The sequence below is a fragment of the Mauremys reevesii genome, linkage group 2 (assembly GCF_016161935.1).
Source record: "Mauremys reevesii isolate NIE-2019 linkage group 2, ASM1616193v1, whole genome shotgun sequence".
In the NCBI taxonomy this organism is placed as follows: Eukaryota; Metazoa; Chordata; order Testudines; family Geoemydidae; genus Mauremys; species Mauremys reevesii.
The window spans coordinates 32,269,854-32,293,969 of record NC_052624.1 but is presented as its reverse complement, the minus strand read 5'-3'; the positions used below and the strand labels follow the sequence as shown (position 1 = coordinate 32,293,969).

The 24,116-nt window shown below is 37.6% G+C and overlaps 1 protein-coding gene across 10 annotated transcripts in view; it reads right to left on the bottom strand.

Annotated features, from left to right (window-relative positions):
- Positions 1-24,116, bottom strand: part of MPP7 (membrane palmitoylated protein 7) — a 300,103-nt gene that overhangs the window by 32,124 nt on the left and 243,863 nt on the right. For 9 of the 10 annotated variants that reach the window (XR_005593934.1, XM_039523987.1, XM_039523983.1 and 6 more), the window contains 2 exons: positions 14,723-14,893; positions 222-302 (listed from right to left, as the gene is read on the bottom strand). Coding sequence is in view for 9 of the 10 variants with exons in the window: in XM_039523987.1 (XP_039379921.1) it covers positions 222-302; positions 14,723-14,893 (252 nt within the window). In the remaining variant the exon portion in view is untranslated. The remainder of the gene's footprint in view (positions 1-221; positions 303-14,722; positions 14,894-24,116) is intronic. The other variant, XM_039523991.1, reaches the window with a different exon arrangement.

The window sequence follows — 24,116 nt, the reverse complement described above, 5'->3', positions numbered from 1 at the left end:
ATGCACTGCACCAGAATCTGGGCCAAAATTTTCTAGTTGGTTTCATCAATGTTTATTCAAAACGTAGATGCAGCAGATGTAGATGTTTAAAATTTATGACACTAACTTAGGTGCCTAAATATGCATTTATGCATCCATGTTTGACAATGTTGACCTTAGGTTAACATAAGAATAAAAAAACTGATACAGCATGAGGACTCACAAAATGCATTTCTACTTACGCGGCACTGTTACACCATAATGCTGGGTATCGCTGATCAACAATTTTCGTTTAAGTTCATTCAACCCTACACCCACAGGACCTGAAAGATAAATTACATAGTTTTCAAAGAGAAGTTCTCTCTTGCGTTCAAGTGTTATTACTGGTCAATGTGAGACTACCCAATGGAAGAACAGGTTTTGGCTTTTTAGTAATGAGCCTTTTGGAGTTGCCCATGGATACAGCCTCTTCTAGGATGTATTGTTTAGACAAATTTAAGGAGATTTAATTGCCAGATATCACTATCTTTAACCTTTCTCTTCTTGGGAAATGTTAATGAAAAAGTAGAGTCAAGCCAACTCTGATGTTGAGTGTTTTGGCTTTTGGCATGGAGATAGTGATTTCATTATCTCCTACAAAATGATGGAGAGATGCCCATAGTGGTTCTTTTAGGTCTGTCAGCAACTTTTGATAATATTATATGCAAAATTTTGTTGATCTGCCTATGGATCCTAGCTGGGATCGTGGTTTCAAATGGTTTTGTTTTTATCTCTCTGTGAGGTCTCAAAGAGTGGTTTTGGGTAATCCCTCATTAGCTCCAAAAGATCTGTCATGGAGGGTTCCATTCTGTTACTCATCTGATCCAGTTTGTACAAGACACCTTTGGGGGAGATCTGGATTTTAGTATCATTAGGATATGGATGATCTACATCTCTGTTTTCATCCGACCCAGATGGTGGAGTGCCAGTGCTTTCTCAGTGCGTGATCAAGATTAGGACTTGGAGGAGAGAGAATCATCTGAAGTTTAACCCACAGAAAATGAAGGTGATATTTGTGAGTTTGGGGCAGGATCTTGATATTACAGCAGAAGTTGTACATGTGCCCTGAGCTTTTATAATTCAGAACATTTTATAAAGTGTAAAAAAAAAAAAGTAGTAACCTGATACATACATCTCTACCCTGATATAACACTGTCCTCGGGAGCCAAAAAATCTTACCGCATTCTAGGTGAAACCGCGTTATAGCAAACTTGCTTTGATCCACCTGAGTGCGCAGCCTGGCCTTCCCCCCCCCCCACCCCCCCGGAGCATTGCTTTACTGCGTTATATCCGAATTCGTGTTATATCAGGTAGCGTTATATCGGGGTAGAGGTGTATTTTAATGGAACTTGGAGCCTCTATCCATAGTCTGCTAGTAAGATTATATACCTGGAGTGAATAATGAAGCTTTAGAACCTTCTAGTAATAATTACCAAAAATGACTAATTACCCACCTCTAATATGTGTAGCAAGACACAAAGATGAAGACCATAAGTTTTCTACCTCTCCAAAACCATGACTCTCTGTAAAAACTTAGTGTTATTGCATTTATAACCTTTTATATGTTTACATAGGTTAAACACACAACTACATTTCAAGTCCCATTTCTAACCTGCCTGCAAATTAATCTATCAGTTTATATATAAATGTTTATTTAATATAATGTACAGCAGCATCTACTGGTGCATGTCTGTAGAAAAATGTAATGGGTCATGATGCTAATAGCAGTAGGTATTTTCTAAATTTTGTCTATAATTATTAGTATTATACTTATTTAAACAAGTAAGGTTTTATAGGAAAGGTAATTAAAATTCTGTATGCACGTCAGATTAATTAGTGTAGCAGACTGAAAGGATCAATAAGAACTGAAGTAGAAAAATCTGTTTTATACTTTTTTTTTAAGCAAGACATCTTCCCTATACACAAATGTTATTTCCTCTGCAACATACTGTCAAATCAATGGTATGCTTTTAATTCTATTTATGTATAAGAACTCATGTTTCACTTACTGTGTGACAGATACTCTGGAAGCATAGAGCAATCTATTTCCAGACCAAAAAACTAACTACTAGCTCTGTCTCTCATCCCCACCCACCATTTTCTGTGTCACTATAAAATACAGCTATGAAAGCTGTAGATTATTCTGTTTCAGTGGCTACTTTTCAGAGTTTCCGGAGTTATTTTTTTCTTTGTGCAATTGCAACCATTTGTAATTGTAACAGAGACACACACACAGAACGGATACCTAATTAGCACAGGCAATTTGAAGTACATTGTCTATTCTTATTTTTATTATACTATATTTTCTGAGTGAAATGCACAATTCTACACTGAATGTTCTTTTAATTTTAAACACAACCAAGAAAGAGGCATGCTTCTAAAAATTATGTACTTGAGAATAAATAATTTAAACCCAACAGGAAGGGAGTGAAGCATCAGGAAAAAAAAAAAAAGGTTCTTGAGTGGAATGCCAGTAATAGTTATTCCAGGAAGTTTTTGTTTTGGTGCAATCAATCAAATAAGCTTTTCTAAAATGGAATGATCATCCATTCTATTTATTGACAACAATTTTAAGAAAAAAAATGAGAACATTCATGTCAATTACTGACCCATTTTGAATCATTCTACTTAAAGGTCCAATCCAGCACACACTTACTGCTATGCCTAGTGCTTATGAGTATTTGTCACTGAGTGTGTCTATACTTTGAGTTGATGATGTAATTCCCAGCTCAAGGAGACATACTTGCGCTAGCTCTGGTCAAGCAGTGAGCTAAAAATACAGTGTAGCTGTAGCAATGGGAGCAGCGTTATGGGCTAGCCACCCCGGGTATGTTCCTATTGCATCTTGGATAGATACATACTCAGAGTGGCTAGCCTCTCTCAATTCTTGCATTGTCATGACCACATACTATTTTTAGCACACTAGCTTGATCCAAACTAGCATAGGTATGTCTCTTCAATTTGGAAATTAAACACCCGGCTCAAAGTGTAGACATACCCACTGACATAGGCATTTGCAGGATTGAGCCATAAATCATTAGAACTTATAACAGGGTTCAAAAAATAACTACATAAATTCATGGAGGATAGGTCCATTAATGACTATTAGCCATAAATGGTGTCCCTAGCCTCTGTTTGCCAGAAGCTGGGAATGGGAGACAGGGGATGGATCACTTGATGATTACTTGATCACTTATTCTGTTCATTTCCTCTGGGGCACCTGGACTGCCCGCTGTTGGAAGACAGGATACTGGGCTAGATGGATCGTTGGTTTGACCCAGTATGGCCATTCTTATGTTCTAAAACTCACACCAGGCATTTTCAGTATAAAACTTTGGACTAAGCCGACCCAGGTTCAAAACCCAGCACGGTCAACTCAGCCCTTCATTCTTCACAAGCAGAGATGTTGAGCTACATACAGCGTATTTGTTTGGGAGGTAAGGAGGAAAGGTGTCTTTCAGTAAAAACTGGGGTGCTGTCTGCACTGCTTGGACTGCTAAGTTTCCATGACAATCTCCAGAAACAGAGATTTGCTTCAAAGGCTAAACTTTCACTTTACCATCTTCATTGTACAGTTGGTTGCTACATTGCTATGGCTGTGTATGTTTGTCAATTGTAACATTTTTAGATCTTATGCGATAAGAGATATTAAGGTAGAACCTCACTAATTTGAGGTTCGGTAACTACAACTAGCAATGAGAGGGCATTTCTAGATTTGCCATTCAATGAAGTATGAATCAGGGAGGTCAAACTGGTGCCAGAGGGGCAAGACCAGGGACAATGCAAATGTCACATTCTATGCAAATCAGACAGTACCACCACACTATCCTGGCCTCCCTGAGACAGGGTGACATAAATGGAGACTTCTGCTCCTGGATCCTTCTCTTTCCCTCTTGCTAGTTGAAGTGAAACAGTTGGGCTGGGAGGGGCAGAAGGGAAGGGCAAGCTAACGGTGTTCCTATAGACGCTTTACTGGGCTTGTGCAGGAATAAACATGAACCAAAGACCCAAATGTGGGTGGAGGGCTTTAAAACAGGTTGCTACACTTTTCTGATTTTCAAGGTAAGTGGGGAGAGCTAGGAGCCACTCTTCCTCATGGGGACAGACCCAGCAGCAGCCATCTTTCATCTCTCCTGGTGGCTCCACAGAGGCCAGGCATGAGAAGTACAACGGTGGCGTCTGCTTTTTGATGATCTGCTGAAGAGCAAACCAATACAGAAGCCTTTCCATACCATGCTCCTTTGCTTGGATCTCAGGTTCCTCTTTATTCTGATGGTGGCCCTAGCATACTATCAGGGAAACAGTGACAACTTAGCCCCATGCCATCCCAGCACCAACACTAGCAGGAGCCAAGAAAAAGCAGCATCCACTTAAGAAGCCCTGTCCCAGGTTTAGCTGGGGACAGGCTGGAGCTGATCTGGCACTTCCACATTGGCATGTAGAGACCATGACATCTGTATTGGTCTTGCCCAAACACTTATTAAAGCAGAAGCCTCATTTAACTAGACTGAGGTGTTTTCCCAGTAATGTGAGTAAATGTAAAATATTACAGATTAAAATAGTTGCCAGTATCTCAATTACAGGGCTGACTGATGCTCATCCTACTGTTAATAAGACATATTCAGAATTCTTATTAAAGAGAGAAAGGAAGGAAAGGGATCAATGAGGTGTAGGTGGCCTGTTTAGAGTAGCTTATGAGCAGTGGGCTGAGAATCACTGGTGATAGATGGACTGTTTGGTGGTGGTCCACAATGGACTAGCTAATCACATGGTTATTCTCATTTCCAGTTGATACATCACATTTATGTCAAATAAAAGTACATACGTGTTTTCCTATATTACTATTCCATATACCAATTGCTATAGTTGCCACTGGGACATTACATGATCGCAAAAAAGGGAGGGGGGTCGTCTTGCAAATTGACATGGACTATCTTCCATTGATCTTTCTATTAAGATGTGGTCCTTGCTATAACAAAGTTTGATTCTCTGAGGTATTCAGTAGTCTCCAGTTCAGGAAAGCACGTTTTAAGTACCTCTCTGATTAGGGACCTTTTCCTGAATTGTGGTCCTGCTCATAACTGCTAAAAGAGATTGAACAAGTAATTTCATCACCTTCCATCCTTCTGGAAACACACAAGAAAAGAGCTGGTGTTTTTAACCGCAAAGATGTGTAGAACATCACTCATGCGTAAACACTTGTAGGAAGCAGATATGAAGTCAATGGAGAAAGAGCTCAATACACTAACTAACCAGTATAATTGAACTAATTTTAAAATACTTATTTCAATGCACAGTTTTAGGAGAACGCATAATAGAAATAAAACCTATCATGTCTACCACTTGAATTTTGTAAACTAGAATAAAGTAATGTTAGATCAAGTCAATAGAAATCTCCAATTGGCAGATTTTTTCTTTTTTTAAAAAGCTTCCAACTGTAAATTATGCTTCCAGTCACAGTATAACATACTGGACATTTTCTGCTCTGACCAATTACTGCTTTAATTTAATTATTTGTCCTTGTGTTCCCTGGCATAATATCAAAATTATATTTCACATGTTACACAGAATCCTGCTACTGGCATACACAAAGTCTTTAAAATATTGTTCGCTTCTACTGTACCTATATTACTTAACAGTGCTATTTTTCCACATTTCACCCAAGACATTTTTATGGTATTGGCCAGACTTAAACTGCTCCTAATATCCAGACATCAGAATTATTGAAGTCTACAATAATTTTCTAAACTGCTTTTGTTACTGAGAAAGCACACTTCCTTAATTTGATTTATTACAACAAAAATCAAATGAAATCTCTAGGTATTCCTCAAATCAGACATATGAAATTTGTTATAAAAAGTCTACTTATCACAATTTTGCACTGCACTCTTTGTTGATGTAAGTGTAAAGTCAACTTGATGCTATTACTTGTATATAGCCCACAATCTTACAGTGATTACACTAGTAGACGGCTGAATTTTAGTGTTGGAGGGTGACAAAACTGTTAATTAAAAACTAAATTTAATGCTCCCTTGGACATGATTTTTATAAAAACACAGCCACTCAACAGTTCATAACAGTCCCTGACAGAGGGTCATATTTCTTCTGCTCTGCTGCTTTAATAGTAGAGAAAACTCTACTAGTGAAGCATCAACCTATATGCTACCACAAAAGAGACAAAAAGTAGTGAGAAAGATGCTCTGGTTACCTTTGAAAATACTAAGTTAACATAGCATTGTATTTTAAATTGGATTTATGCAATACAGTTTCTAAAAAGAGACTGAAGCAATGCATTTTAATTACATACCCTGAAGAAACTTTATAAGAACACTAGACACCCAGGCTGGTGCCAAATTATGGGGTAGAGTAAACCAGAACCAAGGCCACATCTTGGTACCTGTTTGCAGCTCCTTCCTAGTAAAATGTCTGCATCTGGACAACTCTGATACATTTATCAGTCACCAGAGTTGCTGTTGAGGCACACATCAGCCCACAGAAGAAAAGAGTAGGCCCTGCACTGCTCCACCCCTCATCCACCCTCCCCTCAATTTACTTATTTATTGTAATACAGTTTATAGTTTTGTTCCTTTGTATTTTTATGTTCTATCTTTATCTTGATTACAGACACATTAGTTTTGTGTGGGTTTTGTGGACTTTTCTTAAGAACACCAGGGTGGCTTTAATCAGATTCCATTTTTGTTTCTTGCTTTTTCACTGGATTGCTAATTTCAGTGATGGCCTGGCCACAGGAACAGATTAGCCTCCTAGGAAAGTATTAAAATCACTGGAAGGCGGTGGTGAGTTTCCATCTTTAAATCCCAGGAAGAGATGCCTAATACCTGAGAAGAGACATCAACCCATGTCATGAATAGTTAGTAAAGGGTTAAAGCATAGTACCTGGTGGGCACCTGACCTGAGGACCAATCAGGGAAGAGAATTTGAAACTCCTAGGAGGGAACTTTTTCTCTCTGTTTGGGGGGGTCTTTGTCTTTGGCCGTTTGGAGTTCAAGAGACCAGACGAGTTAATCAAGTCCCTACAAATTCCACCTTTCTGAACTAATTTCTTCTAGTCAAGATAGTGAGTATTAGAAAGATACTTTGTGTCCTTATCTAATAATCCTATGTTTGCAATTCTGTGTGTTTGTTATTGATTATTCTTAATTCTGCTTGTACTGGTTGTACTGAGAAAGAGAGAGGATTCTCTCCAGAACTTAGCAAGGTTATACCCTATGAGTGTCCAGCTTGGACTCATAGAGATTCTGTATTTTCTTTTTGTTCTCTTAATAAATTCTTTTCTTTTCTTTGGACTTGGTTAATTCCTTCCCTTGGGGAAATTCAGGGGAAGGGGAGGGGGAAGCGGGCTGCTTCCCTGTGTGTAGAGATTCAAGGCGTTTGAATCCAGGTATCCCTCTTCAGAGCAGGCTGGAGAGAGGGAAGAGAGGGGAGGGGGAAGGTTCCTCCTCTGTGAATTGATCTGTGTTCCCAGGGAGTGTCTTTGAAGGGAGACGGGGGGAAACAGGGGTGTCCCGGCCCACGAAATTGACCGGGTGGTGGCAGCCGAAGGGGAGACCTACCCTAGGATTTTGGGGTGGGGGAAGACATGCTGGTCCTCACTTTGAAACCCCCCAGTTTCAAGTGAGGGTGCAGACCACTGGATTGCTAATTTCAGTGATGGCCTGGCCACAGGAACAGATTAGCCTCCTAGGAAAGTATTAAAATCACTGGAAGGCGGTGGTGAGTTTCCATCTTTAAATCCCAGGAAGAGATGCCTAATACCTGAGAAGAGACATCAACCCATCTTCCCAATAGATGGAAGCTGGGCCTGCAGGAGTGCCTGAGGACTCTGTGAAAAGCTTGAGAATTTCATTATGCCATGGACTAAGAGCCTATCTGGTCTGGGAATTAGGCAGGCCTATTAAGGTGGTAAAATTAAGATGCTCAGTACATAAGTGTTGGTATATGAGCATCCAGGGGAGTTAGCAAAGAAATGGGTCCAGAAGCTTCCTCCCACCCACGCACTCTGATGAAGTTATAACACTCAGGGGCAGCCTCAAAATGGCTGTTGCTCCTTGGAGGAGTCATACTGCAGCAGGAGACACCAGCACCTTACAAGGTCTTTAAAGTCCCTAATTTCCCCAGCTCACCTCACTTCTTTTCAAGAACACTTACCTAGAGCTAAGTGTTTTAGCAGAGATATATATTTTTTCCAGCTCTAGTGCCTTAACCATTAATATCTGTCTGCACTGCCCGATGACTGTTTGTTAACTCCCTACCAGTCAATTTAACCTTGCCTCCTGCACTTGCCTTCTAGTTCCTCGTCCCTTCCACACCTCCATTTCCTTTCAGCTATGTCTACAGTGCAGCTTGGAGCCAACCTCCCAGTGTGGGTAGACAGACTTGCACTAGCGGGGCTCCAACTATCACGTTACCACCACCAGTGCAGACATTCGGCTCTAGCAGACACTCAGGCTAGCCACCTGAGCTGAGAGATAGGGCGTCGGGTGGGCTTGAGAGCCTGCACCACCGATTGAGCTGTAACATTTCCATTTTTAGTGGACTATCTTGAACCTCACTAGCATGAGTCTGTCTACCCAGGCTTGGAGGCTCGCTCCAAGCTGCAGTGTAGACATACCTTTAATCAGCACTAATCTATTCCTTTCCACCCTTCCCATTATGATGTGGCCTCCCCACCTTCAATCCCATGAATTAAGTTAACATATAAAAAACACAGCACATCAAGAGCGGTACATAGCATTAACAAACCCACTCAATTACATAATGTGTTCTTGTTTCTTTTATCCTCCCTTTTCCAAACCGCTCCTGTTTGCTTTTACTTGCAACACTATACTTAGTCAGTCTTCTCATCAAGGCATGGACCATGTCTTATTTCTTCTCTATAGTATCTATCTACTTATTTGCATGTTTACAATTAACAAGAATAAATTAAAGTGGGAAAAAGGCCAGTGAATGTTTGGGGCTGCTACTGTTTCTTCAACCCCCTTCGACTACTGCCATAATATGTTGCATTTAGGTGATATTTTATTTAAGTTGCAGCCTTGGACATAATTTAAATACAACTGTCTGTATTCATTGGTACCTTTTCTCTGAAATTGAGCTATTCAATCTATACTGTAAAGTGACATTGAGGGATCAAGATTAATGTAAATTGGGAGACCCGGGTTAAAATGTTACTCCAAATCACAAAGCTGCTGGGTCTCATCTTAGTCACTAGGACGCATTTAACCACAGTACAAAAACTGAACAATTTGGTATTAATGAAATTTTCAGTACAAGAAAAGGTTGGAACTGAATTAGGTCTGGACTGAGATACATTACAACTCTGTAGGGGAGTTTCAAAGTACCCAACTAAAATGCTCCTCCAAGCTGCTAATCTTTTCCCCAGATTATAAGAGGCCCACGTGAACCCATAAGAACATAAGAAAGGCCGTACTGGGTCAGACCAAAGGTCCATCTAGCCCAGTATCTGTCTACCGACAGTGGCCAATGCCAGGTGCCCCTGAGGGAGTGAACCTAACAGGCAATGATCAAGTGATCTCTCTCCTGCCATCCATCTCCATCCTCTGACGAACAGAGGCTAGGGACACCATTCTTACCCATCCTGGCTAATAGCCATTTATGGACTTAGCCACCATGAATTTATCCAGTCCCCTTTTAAACATTGTTATAGTCCTAGCCTTCACAACCTCCTCAGGTAAGGAGTTCCACAAGTTGACTGTGCGCTGCGTGAAGAAGAACTTCCTTTTATTTGTTTTAAACCTGCTGCCTATTAATTTCATTGGGTGACCCCTAGTTCTTGTATTATGGGAATAAGTAAATAATTTTTCCTTACCCACTTTCTCAACATCACTCATGATTTTATATACCTCTATCATGTCCCCCCTTAGTCTCCTCTTTTCCAAACTGAAGAGTCCTAGCCTCTTTAATCTTTCCTCATATGGGACCCTCTCTAAACCCCTAATCATTTTAGTTGCTCTTTTCTGAACCTTTTCTAGTGCTAGAATATCTTTTTTGAGGTGAGGAGACCACATCTGTACACAGTATTCGAGATGTGGGCGTACCATGGATTTATATAAGGGCAATAATATATTCTCAGTCTTATTCTCTATCCCCTTTTTAATGATTCCTAACATCCTGTTTGCTTTTTTGACCGCCTCTGCACACTACGTGGACATCTTCAGAGAACTATCCACGATAACTCCAAGATCTTTTTCCTGACTCATTGTAGCTAAATTAGCCCCCATCATGTTGTATGTATAGTTGGGGTTATTTTTTCCAATGTGCATTACTTTACATTTATCCACATTAAATTTCATTTGCCATTTTGTTGTCCAATCACTTAGTTTTGTGAGATCTTTTTGAAGTTCTTCACAATCTGCTTTGGTCTTAACTATCTTGAGTAGTTTAGTATCATCTGCAAACTTGGCCACCTCACTGTTTACCCCTTTCTCCAGATCATTTATGAATAAATTGAATAGGATTGGTCCTAGGACTGACCCTTGGGGAACACCACTAGTTACCCCTCTCCATTCTGAGAATTTACCATTAATTCCTACCCTTTGTTCCCTGTCCTTTAACCTGTTCTCAATCCATGAAAGGACCTTTCCTTTTATCCCATGACAGCTTAATTTACGTAAGAGCCTTTGGTGAGGGACCTTGTCAAAGGCTTTCTGGAAATCTAAGTACACTATGTCCACCGGATCACCCTTGTCCACATGTTTGTTGACCCTTCAAAGAACTCTAATAGATTAGTAAGACACGATTTCCCTTTACAGAAACCATGTTGACTATTGCTCAAGAGTTTATGTTTTTCTATGTGTCTGACAATTTTATTCTTTACTATTGTTTCAACTAATTTGCCAGGTACCGACGTTAGACTTACCGGTCTGTAATTGCCAGGATCACCCCTAGAGCCCTTTTTAAATATTGGCGTTACATTAGCTAACTTCCAGTCATTGGGTACCGAAGCCGATTTAAAGGACAGGTTACAAACCTTGGTTAATAGTTCCGCAACTTCACATTTGAGTTCTTTCAGAACTCTTGGGTGAATGCCATCTGGTCCCGGTGACTTGTTAATGTTGAGTTTATCAATTAATTCCAAAACCTCCTCTAGTGACACTTCAATCTGTGATAGTTCCTCAGATTTGTCACCTACAAAAGCCAGCTCAGGTTTGGGAATCTCCCTAACATCCTCAGCCGTGAAGACTGAAGCAAAGAATCCATTTAGTTTCTCCGCAATGACTTTATCATCTTTAAGCGCTCCTTTTGTATTTTCATCGTCAAGGGGCCCCACTGGTTGTTTAGCAGGCTTCCTGCTTCTGATGTACTTAAAAAACATTTTGTTATTACCTTTGGAGTTTTTGGCTAGCCGTTCTTCAAACTCCTCTTTGGCTTTTCTTATTACACTCTTGCACTTAAGTTGGCAGTGTTTGTGCTCCTTTCTATTTGCCTCACTGGGATTTGACTTCCACTTTTTAAAGGAAGTCTTTTTATCTCTCACTGCTTCTTTTACATGGTTGTTAAGCCACGGTGGCTCTTTTTTAGTTCTTTTACTGTTTTTCTTAATTTGGGGTATACATTGAAGTTGGGCCTCTATTATGGTGTCTTTAAAAAGGGCCCACGCAACTTGCAGGGATTTCACTTTAGTCACTGTACCTTTTAACTTTTGTCTAACTAACCCCCTCATTTTTGTATAGTTCCCCCTTTTGAAATTAAAGGCCACAGTTGGGCAGTTGAGATGTTCTTCCCACCACAGGGATGTTGAATGCTATTGTATTATGGTCACCATGCGCTCCATAAGGTTTTCATCTGTTTTTCCCACACTCAAACCTTCCCCCACAACCTCATGCGTGTCTTTCTTCTGTCTTGTTCCTCTCCCAACACGACCACATTCCCGCAGGCATGACGAGTGCCTTGGGACAAGTGCCGGAGTACTCTGATCTGACCCTTACGAGGCCTGGAGCCATAGGATCATCCATGGATTATAATCAGCAGTGACCAGACAGCAAGGATTATAAACACATATGTTGTGATAATGGCAGCAGTGACTATGATATCCTTATCTGTTTGATCGGAGTATTAAAATACCTGCACTGTACCATGCAAGAAGTACAATACCCATATAGAAGCACATGAGACTTAAACAGTTTGTGAAACAAACAGTTACAGGATCAGAGCTTTAAAGCTAAATAACCTTTTCACCTGATGCACAAATTGCTCTCTCTTCACAGAGAATAAAAAACCTGATTAAAAAACCTCAGACTTCCATGTAAGGTAAGGAATTTAACTGGAACTGCCACTGAACAAAATGGCTAAATGGCAAAAATACAATTAAGTTTTTACTTTTACATTATGTTCGGAGAAGGACTTTTCCAGAACCATGGCAAAAAATATTAAATAATTCTGCTGAATGTTTGTAGTTCTGCATTTTTATATTTTTGCAAATATATCCAAAACTCAATGTACTTTGTTTGCCATAGTCAGAGGGTTATGTAAATCCAAAAAATACTTTATCAAAATCAGGATAGCTATAATATATAGGTCTGTTATTGCAACCATTATTCAACTGAGTAGTCCCATAACTTCACATGGAAACATTCAGCGAGTGTATTATTCTATAAAGAAATATAAAAACACCATCTGACATCAGTGGAACTAATCCCATGAGTGAGATTTTCAGGATTGGGCTCTTTGCTGAGTACTGCCCAATCCTTTATATTGTAGACACAAGTGTTCTGCAAAGTTTTGTCCTCTATGCAAATCAAATCTTTCTGAGAGTTGAGGCTAAAATCCTCAGAACCTTGGGGTTTTTACAAAATAGAAAAATAATCTAACAGCACATTTTTACATTTGAAGATGTACGTTATAACAATTTGAGGTTTGAAGATCTCAACACATTTCTGAATGATTGGTGAATGCAATAAATTTTAAATATGGACAAGTCCTGATTGCATTATTTTCCTGGGTAAAGATGATCCTAGGTGTACATTCTCTTCGGGGTTGATTAGGAAGAAGGCCCCTGGTGAACACTGGCAGGTTCAGTAGTGCTTGTATGCTGGGCTGTCAGTGATTATATTGATCCTGGCTTACACTCAGACTGCCATTCCTTTGATTCCACTGTCATTACAGTTAGGGCCTTCAGGAAGTGGGCCTTTTTGGCAAAATGCAACATCAAGTCAGCGCTCTGCGTCCTTTCATTCTCCTGGCTGTTTTTGAATCTTTGGACTTTTCTTTCCAGAAATATTTTTTTATAAGACTGCTGCTCTACATAAAGTTTGCCATTTGTGAGAATCAGACCCTTTTTGGAATAGAAAGTGATATGGGAGACTTGTCTACTCATTACCTTTTTTTGGGGGGGGGGCAAAAGCACATCTTCACAGCATTTCAGGCACTAGCAAAAAGGCTGTGCAACTCTTCGGTACTGAACTGAACACAGAGGCCAGCATGTCTCGCTCTCTGGTCAAGAAATCCAATTCACTAGTTCAATCGGCCCACGAGATATAAAAGTTAGCCCTGCAACAGTTGCAATAACTGATCAGTTATCTGAATTTCACAAGTCAAGTCACTGCCCTAACCTGTGAATAGTGTGCACTTGGCAGCAACAATTTCAGGTGCCAGACGATCAAATGTTATTACTTGTTTATCAGAAGTGAAATACAGTTATCTGGGAACCATTTTTGGAACAAGTGAATAATCTCTCTTTCTTGTGATCAGAAGGTCCAATATGGAAAAGAGAACTTCTGAAACAAATGGGTCCTATTCTAGTCTGACAGCTTACCAATAGGCAGCCTAGCAAATCCCCAAGGACCAGGCAACTAGTACAGGTATTTATGTTAACACACTTAACAATATCCCAGACACTGACAATGAAATTGTTTCTTCTCATTTCCAGAAGGACAAGTTTACAGCCGTGGGAGATACAGAGGATCCAGCATTCCAGTGGAATGCTGAAACCTAATTGCACTTGGGTGGCCAGAATTTTTTCTGGACACTGTGGTTCATTTGTCTGAGACAGATTTGGACATATTTCTGACCAATAGTCTAGCGAAAGCCTTGTTCAGCATACTGGGGATGAATGGCCAAGACACTTAACTGATGTTCTCTATAGCAGGAGAACTCTGTGGTAATAGGGCATGTTGTGGTCATAGTTTATCCTAAGCCTAGACAGGGAGCAAGTGGGACATGGGATATGAGTGGTAAGACAGTGATAGGGCCCCTTACATTGAGCAGAGAGGCATTCCTTGTTGGAGTCCAGTTCTTCACACAAAGAACTAGATGTTCAGGAAATTTCTTTGCAAGTTATATTCTGTTGGTAAAGTTACAGCCACATAAGGAGTCTTCATTGCACCAAAATAAGATTTAGTTTTGGGACTTTAGCACAATTTTAAACAACAACAATTTTAAACAACAACAAGGTCACATTACAGCTTATCTGTATATTTTGATTAGCGGGTTGACAATATTTCTCATACTATCTGATGCACAAATAGCTCTTCACCTGTAGTTTTCCAAAACTCAAAGAACCAAAAAAAGATGAGAAATTATGAGCAAACACAGCAACATAATATTCTAGATCATAAAAAATTTCAGTTTGAGAGCTAGAAAAGTTAAATTGTAAACTTCTGTAAGATTATTGCACTAATATTTACTCTAGATTCCTGATTTAGAAATTAAAGAAATAACTTACCAACCAAAACTACAAGCCTGTATTTCTCATTAGGCTGTCGTCGATATGGTGCAACTTCTTCATATGTTGGGACATCTGCTGTATCATACTGATCACTCTTCTTACATTCATACATGGATTTATTTGTCTTTCTATCTTTTCTGCTAAGACGAAAGCTTCTCCTAAAACCAGCTGCAACAATAATTTTTTTTTTAAACTATGCAATTTAATATCTGAAAAGTCAAGAAAAGTTTCACTTCCAGGCAGGGAAAGGTGGGGAGGGGACAATGACTTATTAAGAAACCCCAAACGGTCTATTTCCATGAGCAATCACATTAGCTGCACACAGAAAGTAGGCATGAAATTTCAGATGCAATTTTTGAGAAACCAGGTCCTTATGGGCCAGAAGAGATTCCCAGACGAAAAGGTAAATTACCTCCAAATTGTTAAAATCAAATATACAATCAAATATGGGTACTGCAGCTCCATTTCACACATACTGTATAGTAAAATTTGCTAAGTTAAGATGACATTTCCTATTAAACATACTTTCATTTATAATTCATATTTTTGCAATCCTAACTGGCCTAAAATTGGCCTAACATTTTATGTATAGTGTTGTGCCTATAGTGCTTAACTGCAGCTGATGGAAGTTTCATGTGGTTTTTAAAGATTTTTAAATTGGTACATCTCCATGAGCATCAACAGTAGAATAACATGACAGTATCATAGGTGCAGCCTGCCTCCACTAAACCTGAGAACGAAAGCTAATTATTCCACCTTTTATCATTACTTTATAAATTTCTCATTAAGATTAATTCTTTTAAATAGATTTGTACAGTCGTACTGTATCTTCTGAGGTTTTAGGGACAGTATGGCCACACTGCCATCCTAATTTCATTATTTGGCTGTACTAGAGAAATTACCAACACATACACAAAATATTTAGCAAAATGACTGAAAAAAAATCCCAACACCTATACTTTAAAAAAAAGATCCTAAGTACTCAAACTAATGGTTGATTCAAATGAAGTGCCAGTTATAAAATTTCTTCACAACTCAACTATTAATTATGAACTTTAATATTTAACCTCACACCAAATACTCAATACTAAAAGTACAACAGAAGGCTCTCTTTTTTAGCCTGTCTAAACTTCCGGTGACCACTTTAATTTCAGCAGTATATTTTAATAAGTTTTTAAAAGTACTTATTTACAGGCATATGAGAAGTAACCATATTACTACTTAATCTCTAATATTAATAGTTGCCAATTTAAGGGTGCCTCCTGCAAATATTATCACACTTGGGCCATGACCCTGCAGAGACGAGGTATGTGCTCACTATTTTCCATGAGTAAGCCCATTTGACAAAAATATTTTCAGTATCAGGACCATGGGCTTAATCCTCAAGCTGCCTCGTTGAGTTAAAGTGCTATACCCAGTAGTGTTTGTGCTGTTCTCTCCCCGCTTCCCCTCCCACACCTGACAGAGAAACAGAGAGGTAAGTATAGAGCCTCTCTGAAGATACAAATGGTGTCACCCAGCTCATTAAAAAAAATTGAGATCACATTATTACAGTGAATGTTAATGAGAAGAGGATATAAAAACCAAAAACTAGCAGAAATAGATCTAATTTTTTTGCCCATGCTAGAGGAAGACAGGGGAGGATCAAATACACAATAAAAATACCAGAGTTTAAATTTGGTAAGAGTAAGAAGCAAGCAGGCTAAGTTACTAGCTCTTTTCTAACTATTTTTTCTATTCCATTATGCATTCATATAACAATATAGTAAATGCAAAGAATTCTTTAGAAAAGTTATTTTAGTTTTAAAAGATTTCTATTGTAAAAGCACTGCTATTGCATTGGTAATGTAATACAACTTGGTACACAGTAATGTGTCTGGTTACTGGTTCAGTTCTAAAGTGAAGTCAATCATGGCACACTGATATTTTGTTGATTTAATGTCACAGACCTAGTAACTGCACTCAATGACTTTAATGCAAACTCTCAAAATAATGTTAAAGACACAGAAAAGGAACAAAGTTAACTATTTTCCTGAGCTGTAAACTAAAAACCTAAGCACACCAAAGCTACTTTCAAAATACCTAAAAATTCTCCAGTACTATCTTTTCACACAAACAGAAATGAATTCTTCTCACTATACTAAAAGCTTGCTAGTATATAAATTTTGCCACAAAACACAGTGCCTAGATCTATAGAAGATGGATGGTTTTGTGCTTAAAGGTGACCCGCAAAACATTTGAAAAATTTAAGATTATGGTGGTTGTTTTTTTAAGCTTCCCTTTTTGTTCTAATAATGAAAACCTGACAACATGCAAAATTAAATAAATTCTCACCTCTCCCCATCCCCCATTTGTTCTTTACCTTCAAAATATTGGGACTATCATACCTCTGGTTTTCCCTGTTTTTTCTGGAGGATCTGCTAGATGTCTCACAGCATATCTATTATAAGTTCTTATGCCCCAACTGAAAGGCTGGGGTGTTGAATCTTTAACAAAGATATCCTTTATCAAAAATATTCATTAGAAATTGAATATGTTATAAAAGTTTTGCACAATCTGATTAAAATCCTGCCCCCTTTACTTGTTCAGACATCATACTCAACTTTTGGGATATCATCAAATCTCCCACCATCTTAGTCCTCCAGGACAGAAAAAAATCTGAATTTCTAATGTAAAAATCAAGTAAAAAGAAAAAAAAATCCTTTAATAGCTTCTTTATGCCAGTTTCCCCCATTTTACGTCATCCTTTAAGACACTGCAGTGGGAAACAGGGGATTTGAGTTCCATTCTCAACTCTGCTACAGATTTCTCCACCTGTGAAATAAGAATATGAATACTTCCATACCTCTTAGGGATGCTGAAAAGGGAAATTCATGATGATATTCTGATGGTGAACACTACAGAAAAGCCTATATAGGTATTTTAAATTATTTCTACAAGAATCAGGGATAAGCTTATGTAAATTGTTACAAAGACAGACTTCTCTGTAATATGCTAGTAATGGCCCTGTATAACTGTAGAACTTTAAATACTAACCACAGATGGATTGCCTTGTCACCTTTAGCTCATCTGTATGAATTTTATTTCTTAAGTTGATTTGCAAAGGGTCACCTCCTAGTAGTACTGTATATAAACATAGTAAAGGTTACCTTATGCATCTTTTGAAAACAAGAAAAGCAGCATGGATAAAAAAATTGTTTAAAAAAATTAAAAATAGATTTAAATTAAATTAAATTCTTTTGTTTAACTTTTTTTTAATAAATCTATTTGAATTTAAAATTAAGACAACCTATATTAAGGCCTAAACTTACTTTAATCTATTAAAATCATTTAAATAAAAAATAACATTCAAGCAGTATACAGAATCATAGAAATACAGAACTGGAAAAAACCTCGACAGGTCATCTAGTCCAGTTCCCTGCACTGAGGCAGGACTAAGTATTATCTAGAGACCATCTTTGACAGGTATTTATTTAATCTGTTCTTAAAAACCTCCAATGACAGAGATGCCACAATCTTCCTAGGTAATTTGTTCCAATGTTTAACTACCCTGACAATTTGGAAGCTTTTCCTAATGTCTAACCTAAATCTCCCTTGCTGCAGTTTAAGATCATTACTTCTTGTTCTGTCCTCAGTGGATAAGGAGAACAATTTATGACCCTCATTATTATAACATTGTACATACTTGAACATTGAAGGGGACCATGATAACAGTCAGCCTTTCTCCAGAATAAATAAACCTATTTTTTTCAATATTTCCTTATAGGTTTATGTTTTCTTGATATTTAATCATTTTTGTTGCTCTTCTCCTTTATTTGTTCACATCTTTCCCAAAGTATGGTGCCCAGAACTGGACACAATACTTCTGTTGAAACCTTATCATTGCTAAATAGAGTGGAAAAAATACTTCTCGTGCCTTGCTTAAAACACTCCTGCTAATACACCCCAGAATGATGTTTGCTTTTTTTGCAGCAGTATTGTATTGTTGATTCATATTTAGTTTGTGATCCACTATAACCTCCAGATCTTTTTCTGCAGTGCTCCTTACTAGACAGTCATTTCCCATTTAATATTTGTGTAATTGCCTTTTCCTTCCTAAGTGTAGTATTTTGCATTTGTCCTTATTGAATTTCATCCTATTTATTTCAGACCATTTCTCCAGTTTGTCAAGATCATCTTGAATTCTAATCCTGTCCATCGAAGTGCTTGCAACCCCTCCCAGGTTGGTATCATCTGCAAACTTTATAAGTGTACTTTCTATGCCATTCTCCAAATTATTTCTGAAGATATTGAACAGACCCAGACCCAGGGCATATCCCTGCAGAATTCCACTAGATATACCCTTCTAGCTTGACTGTGAACCACTGATAACTAGTCTGAATATGGTTTTCCAACCAGTTGTGTACCCACCTCATAGTAGGTTTGTCTAAGCTATATTTTCCTAGCTTGCTTATGAGAAGGTCATGTGAGACACTATCAAAAGCCTTATTGAAGTTAGGATATATTGTATCTACGGCTTCCCCCCATCCACAAGGCTTATTACCCTGTCAAAAAGGATATTAGGTTGGTTTGACATAATTTGTTCTTGACAAATCCATGTTGACCATTATTTATCACCTTATTATTTTTTTTCTGCAGGTGCAGAGAGATTATTTTCTTCATTTTAATTTATTTAGCAATTTCAATTCAATGACTAATTAATTCAAAATTGAGAAACTGATTGGAAATTGAAAAATCTATTAATCTTGTAATCTATGAATAAACATGAGGTGTGATATGATCACATCTACTAGGACTAAAATTTTGAAGAACATGGAGTCCATGTTCAATTCACTATCTACAGATCATACTTCCTTTCTTTAATAAACTTGTCAGTTTTAAATGCAAAACATGTTTTGCTAAACTTACTTTTTTCATCTGTATCCAGCACATTTAAGGTAGTTTCATTTAACTAATAAAAAAGCAATTTTAATTTTTGTGCCTTACTAACTGAATTCCAATTTTCATCCAAAAGCAGGTTGACACAAATCAGGAGTACACAATTAATCATCTCATAAACAAAAGCATAATTCACCATTTTTGTAACATAATAAAAGGTGTAAAAATTAATATTATGAATAAATGTATGTTAAGCTACGTGATTGTGTGTACTGACATATTTATCCTGGTTAACAAAAAAGTACCAAATTTAGAGTAAAGGCTAGTTAGTTGCAAATCAGCATTTTAATGGTTACCATCTAATGAGAATCAACCTTTCATTAGGAAAGTAACTAAAAAATACAAATACATAAGATTAAAATTGATTATTTAAATCAAGGTTTGCTACTTGCTGGTTTAAATCATGATTAAAACAGATTATTAAAACCACTCTGATTTAAATCAACCCACTCTGAAGGGAAATGTGCAGGAGAGAAAAAGGAGGGATGCTCTCAATAAAGCCATATAAATTATTTTTATCGTGTTGCTGGTGAATTTCTGGAAACATGGTATTTTCTCCCCCATGTCTCCCATTACACTCCCCACATATGCATATTGACTTTTTAATAACCTTCAGAAGCAGTTTTATGGGGTATCATTAGTAAATTACTACTAGTCAACTATGATTGCATTTAGTAGGCAATATGTTCATCTAGATACCTTAGGACAGGTGACTGAAATACAGTAGGATACAGTAAAAATGTCTTCTTCAAAAGGGGAAGCTGGCAAACTTACAAGCTGATTGAGATTTAAGAGCCTTAAAGTAATTTTTTTTAAAAACACCTTAGTGTTTTTATTTTTAGAACCATTTAACTATTTAAAGATATGTATGCAGTACAAAAAGATGACTTTCTGACTCTGAAAAAGATGAGAACTGCAAGTCTTTTCAAATCTCTCTTTTCAAGAGCACTTTGAAGCCAGTTCTCTGTTTTGCTTTGCCGAGGAAGATTTGCCAGCCAAAAGTCAAGAGCTGAAATATCATGTAGGAAAAAAGTCTTCATTACCAAAAGCATTAGCTACTCTTGAAATTTTGTCTAATAAGAGAACAATATTGTATATTACATACTTAAGAAGACAGTAACTATATCACAATAAAACATCAAAATGAGTGCAACTATGTATTACTGTCTATGTTTACAAATATTTACACTTCTCTCTGACAATCAGGAGTAAGAGACACATTGGGCTGCTGAGAGCACATTAATAGGTTACCTCTTATTATAACAGCATTACATCTGCAAATCATAAGTAGTATTATGAAAGAGCAACAAAAGATCCCACATTTAAAATATTTTCAAATACAAAAGTTTTAACAAATGACTATTGAAATTTTATGTATTAGAACTTACAAATGATCATAAAACAATGCAAAGAACTACAGAAAATTAAAGAAACATTATTGATATACACTGTAAAAATAATATTTCTTTTAACTTCTTAACACATTTAAATATAAACTCTATCAAAAGGAAAGAAAGAAAAAGATATCTATCTATCTATAGTCTACAGACATCAGCAGAAGTTTAACTTATCTGCCAACTATGCATACTGTAAAGTGAAAAAAATCCAATCATCAAAGGAACATAAAATTCTCAACATTAGGTATAACAACTTTGTACATGTTCATTGATTTCAAGTACTGGACAAGAAGCCTACTGAATAAGCTAATCTATAAACCACTTCTGGAATGTAACAGGTTTCATGAAATGAAGAACAGCTGCCATGAGAAAAATATGAAGAACAAATGTATATATAGTTCACAAATGCCTCTAAACCTCATAACAGTTCTCAAACCAGAGACAAAATCAGAAACTAAGACTAATAAAAGTGATTAAGATCCTACACCAATGCAAAAGAAAAAGCAGCTTGTACTTACGAGGTGAAGATAACAAAAGTACTTCTTCAAAAATCTAATACTACATATAAGTAGTAATATCTCTTTGGAACCCCAACTTCAAGGCAACAGCCACAGATTTCTCAACAGGGACACACAAAAACCCCATAGTGAAATTCATACCCAAACCAGACAATGTATAAACAAACGCTGTCTTCTATTTAAAGCCCTTTAAAAAGAATGCTGCTAATATAGCACACACAAAAAATTTACTCCCCTTTAAATTTAATATAATTCTAGAAAATAAAGGAAGGAAGACTGGTGGCTGAGGTCCATTTAAATCAAATGGATTCTCAAAGGGGTTCTCAAAGTGGGGGTCGGGACCCCTCAGGGGGTCACGAGGTTATTACATGGGGGGTTACGAGCTGTCAATCTCCACCCCAACCCCGCTTTGCCTCCATCATTTATAATGGTGTTAAATATATTTAAAAGTGTTTTTAATTTATAATGGGGGTTGAACTCAGAGGCTTGCTATGTGAAAGGGGTCAGCAGTAAAAAACATTGAGAGAAACTGATTTAAATGGTCTGTGCATGTAATTCCAAATGCACAATGTGCAAGTGAAAAGTGCATCCCTTAATATCAGAGAAATTCGAATACTAATAAACATTATAATTTTTCCAAGCCTAAATGTTGCAAGTTCACCTACAACAAACTAAGGCCACACGATTCAATAAAGCTCTCACACGCGCTTACGTCTATCACTGTTCAGCAGAGCATTTAAGTACGTGCTTCACTATAAGCATACACTTAAGCACTTTGCTGAATTTAGATCTAATATTCATTCTATTCAGCTTACATATGCAACTTGTACATACAGTTTATTTGTATACAAGATATATAGAGAAAATGTTTTTGGCCTAATGAAGGTTATGCACATTTGGTAAAACATAACTTTTGCACTATTACTTGAAATTTCTTTCCAGGATATTTGGAACACTCCCATATGTAGTAGTTCTGTTGTTTCCAATTAATCTGCACAAACAGATAGCACATTTCTAACTTCGTTTGTTTCTGGACCAATTCCCAGTTTTCACATTTAGACAGGGCTAATAAAAACTCAGATCTGTCTGGATTTTTCAATCAAAATTGAGAACAGTAAACAGATGATATTAATCTATATTTATTGACTGTTCATAAAGATTATTTTAATGTAGATAGAATTAAGTGTTTTGAAAAGACAAAAAACCTCTACAATTCTCCTTACTTATTCTTAGGAAATAATTAACTTCAGAAATATACAATAGTATAGTCTGACTTCAGGATTCTTCAGCAAATTAACATCAAGGTTATAACACTCATTTTGGGAAGGAAAGTTAAAATTAGCAGTAACCTGAGGCCACAGAAAATGTATAATATTCACAGTGTCTTTTTGAGTTTAAAAGCCTTTGTAGCACAAGAATCCTTAAGTAAGCAGACAACAATCCACTGGAGTCCAATTAGCAATTTGTATTATATGTCAGGTTTGTTTTTTCTCATTCCTTTAATAGACGTTTCAAAATCCTTCATACGCTAATTAGAATAAAGTGGGAGGACTTTAGAAATGAAACCTGTCATGCACCAAAATTGTACAGACATTTTGTTTCCCACATGTAAACCTACATGCATATATTTCCTAGCTACGTTAACTGCTGAAAGTTCTTGGGAGAAAAGTAATCTCTTCGCCTACAAAATTATTCACTTCTAAAGAATATTCCCTTTCAATGCAAGCTAGATAGTTTACATAATTTCCCGCTTAACAAACTAAGATGTGTGCAAGTGTAGAGTTCTAAAAAGATACAAGAGGCCACACAAACTTATCTAGTATAAAAGCAGAGTTGGGAAGACCTTAATATGTGCAAAAAGACACCATATATCCTACCTATATAACCACTTTCTGGAATCTTATTAACAATTATTTGGAATGATTAAGGCTAAGATTTTGTCATGGATATTTTTAGTAAAAGTCACCGACAGGTCATGGAGTAAAAGTCACTAACAGGTCACGGGCAAGCCCGTGACCTGTCCCTGACTTTTACTAAAAATATCCACGATAAAATGGGAAAGGGTTGGGCAGCTGTGGGGTGACTGGGAACTCCCAGAAGAGGTCCAGGGTCCTCCTCTACCAGCAGCTCGGAGCTGCAGACATTCCCCCTGTCCTCTTGTACTCTCCCTCACGGCGGCTGGGAGCTGTGGGAATCTCCCCGCCTCTGTGGCAGCCAGTAGCTGCAGAGATACTCTTGCCTCTGTGGCAGCAACCAGGGAGTTGTGGGGATCCCCTTGTCTTTGTGGCAGCAGCAGGGAGCTGCGGGGGTCCCCCTGCTACTCACGACAACTCTGAGCTTGGGGGCCCCATTGTCTCAGGCGGGGGTATCTCCCAGCTCCCCGCTGCTGGGGCTGAAGTCACAGAGGTCTTTGGAAGTCACAGATTCCATGACTTCCATGACCTCTGTGACAAAAAGCCTTACTGATGATCACAAACAGCAATAAAACAGTAATAGTCAATGAAACAGTATTTTTCTAATCTTTTTATATGTACAATT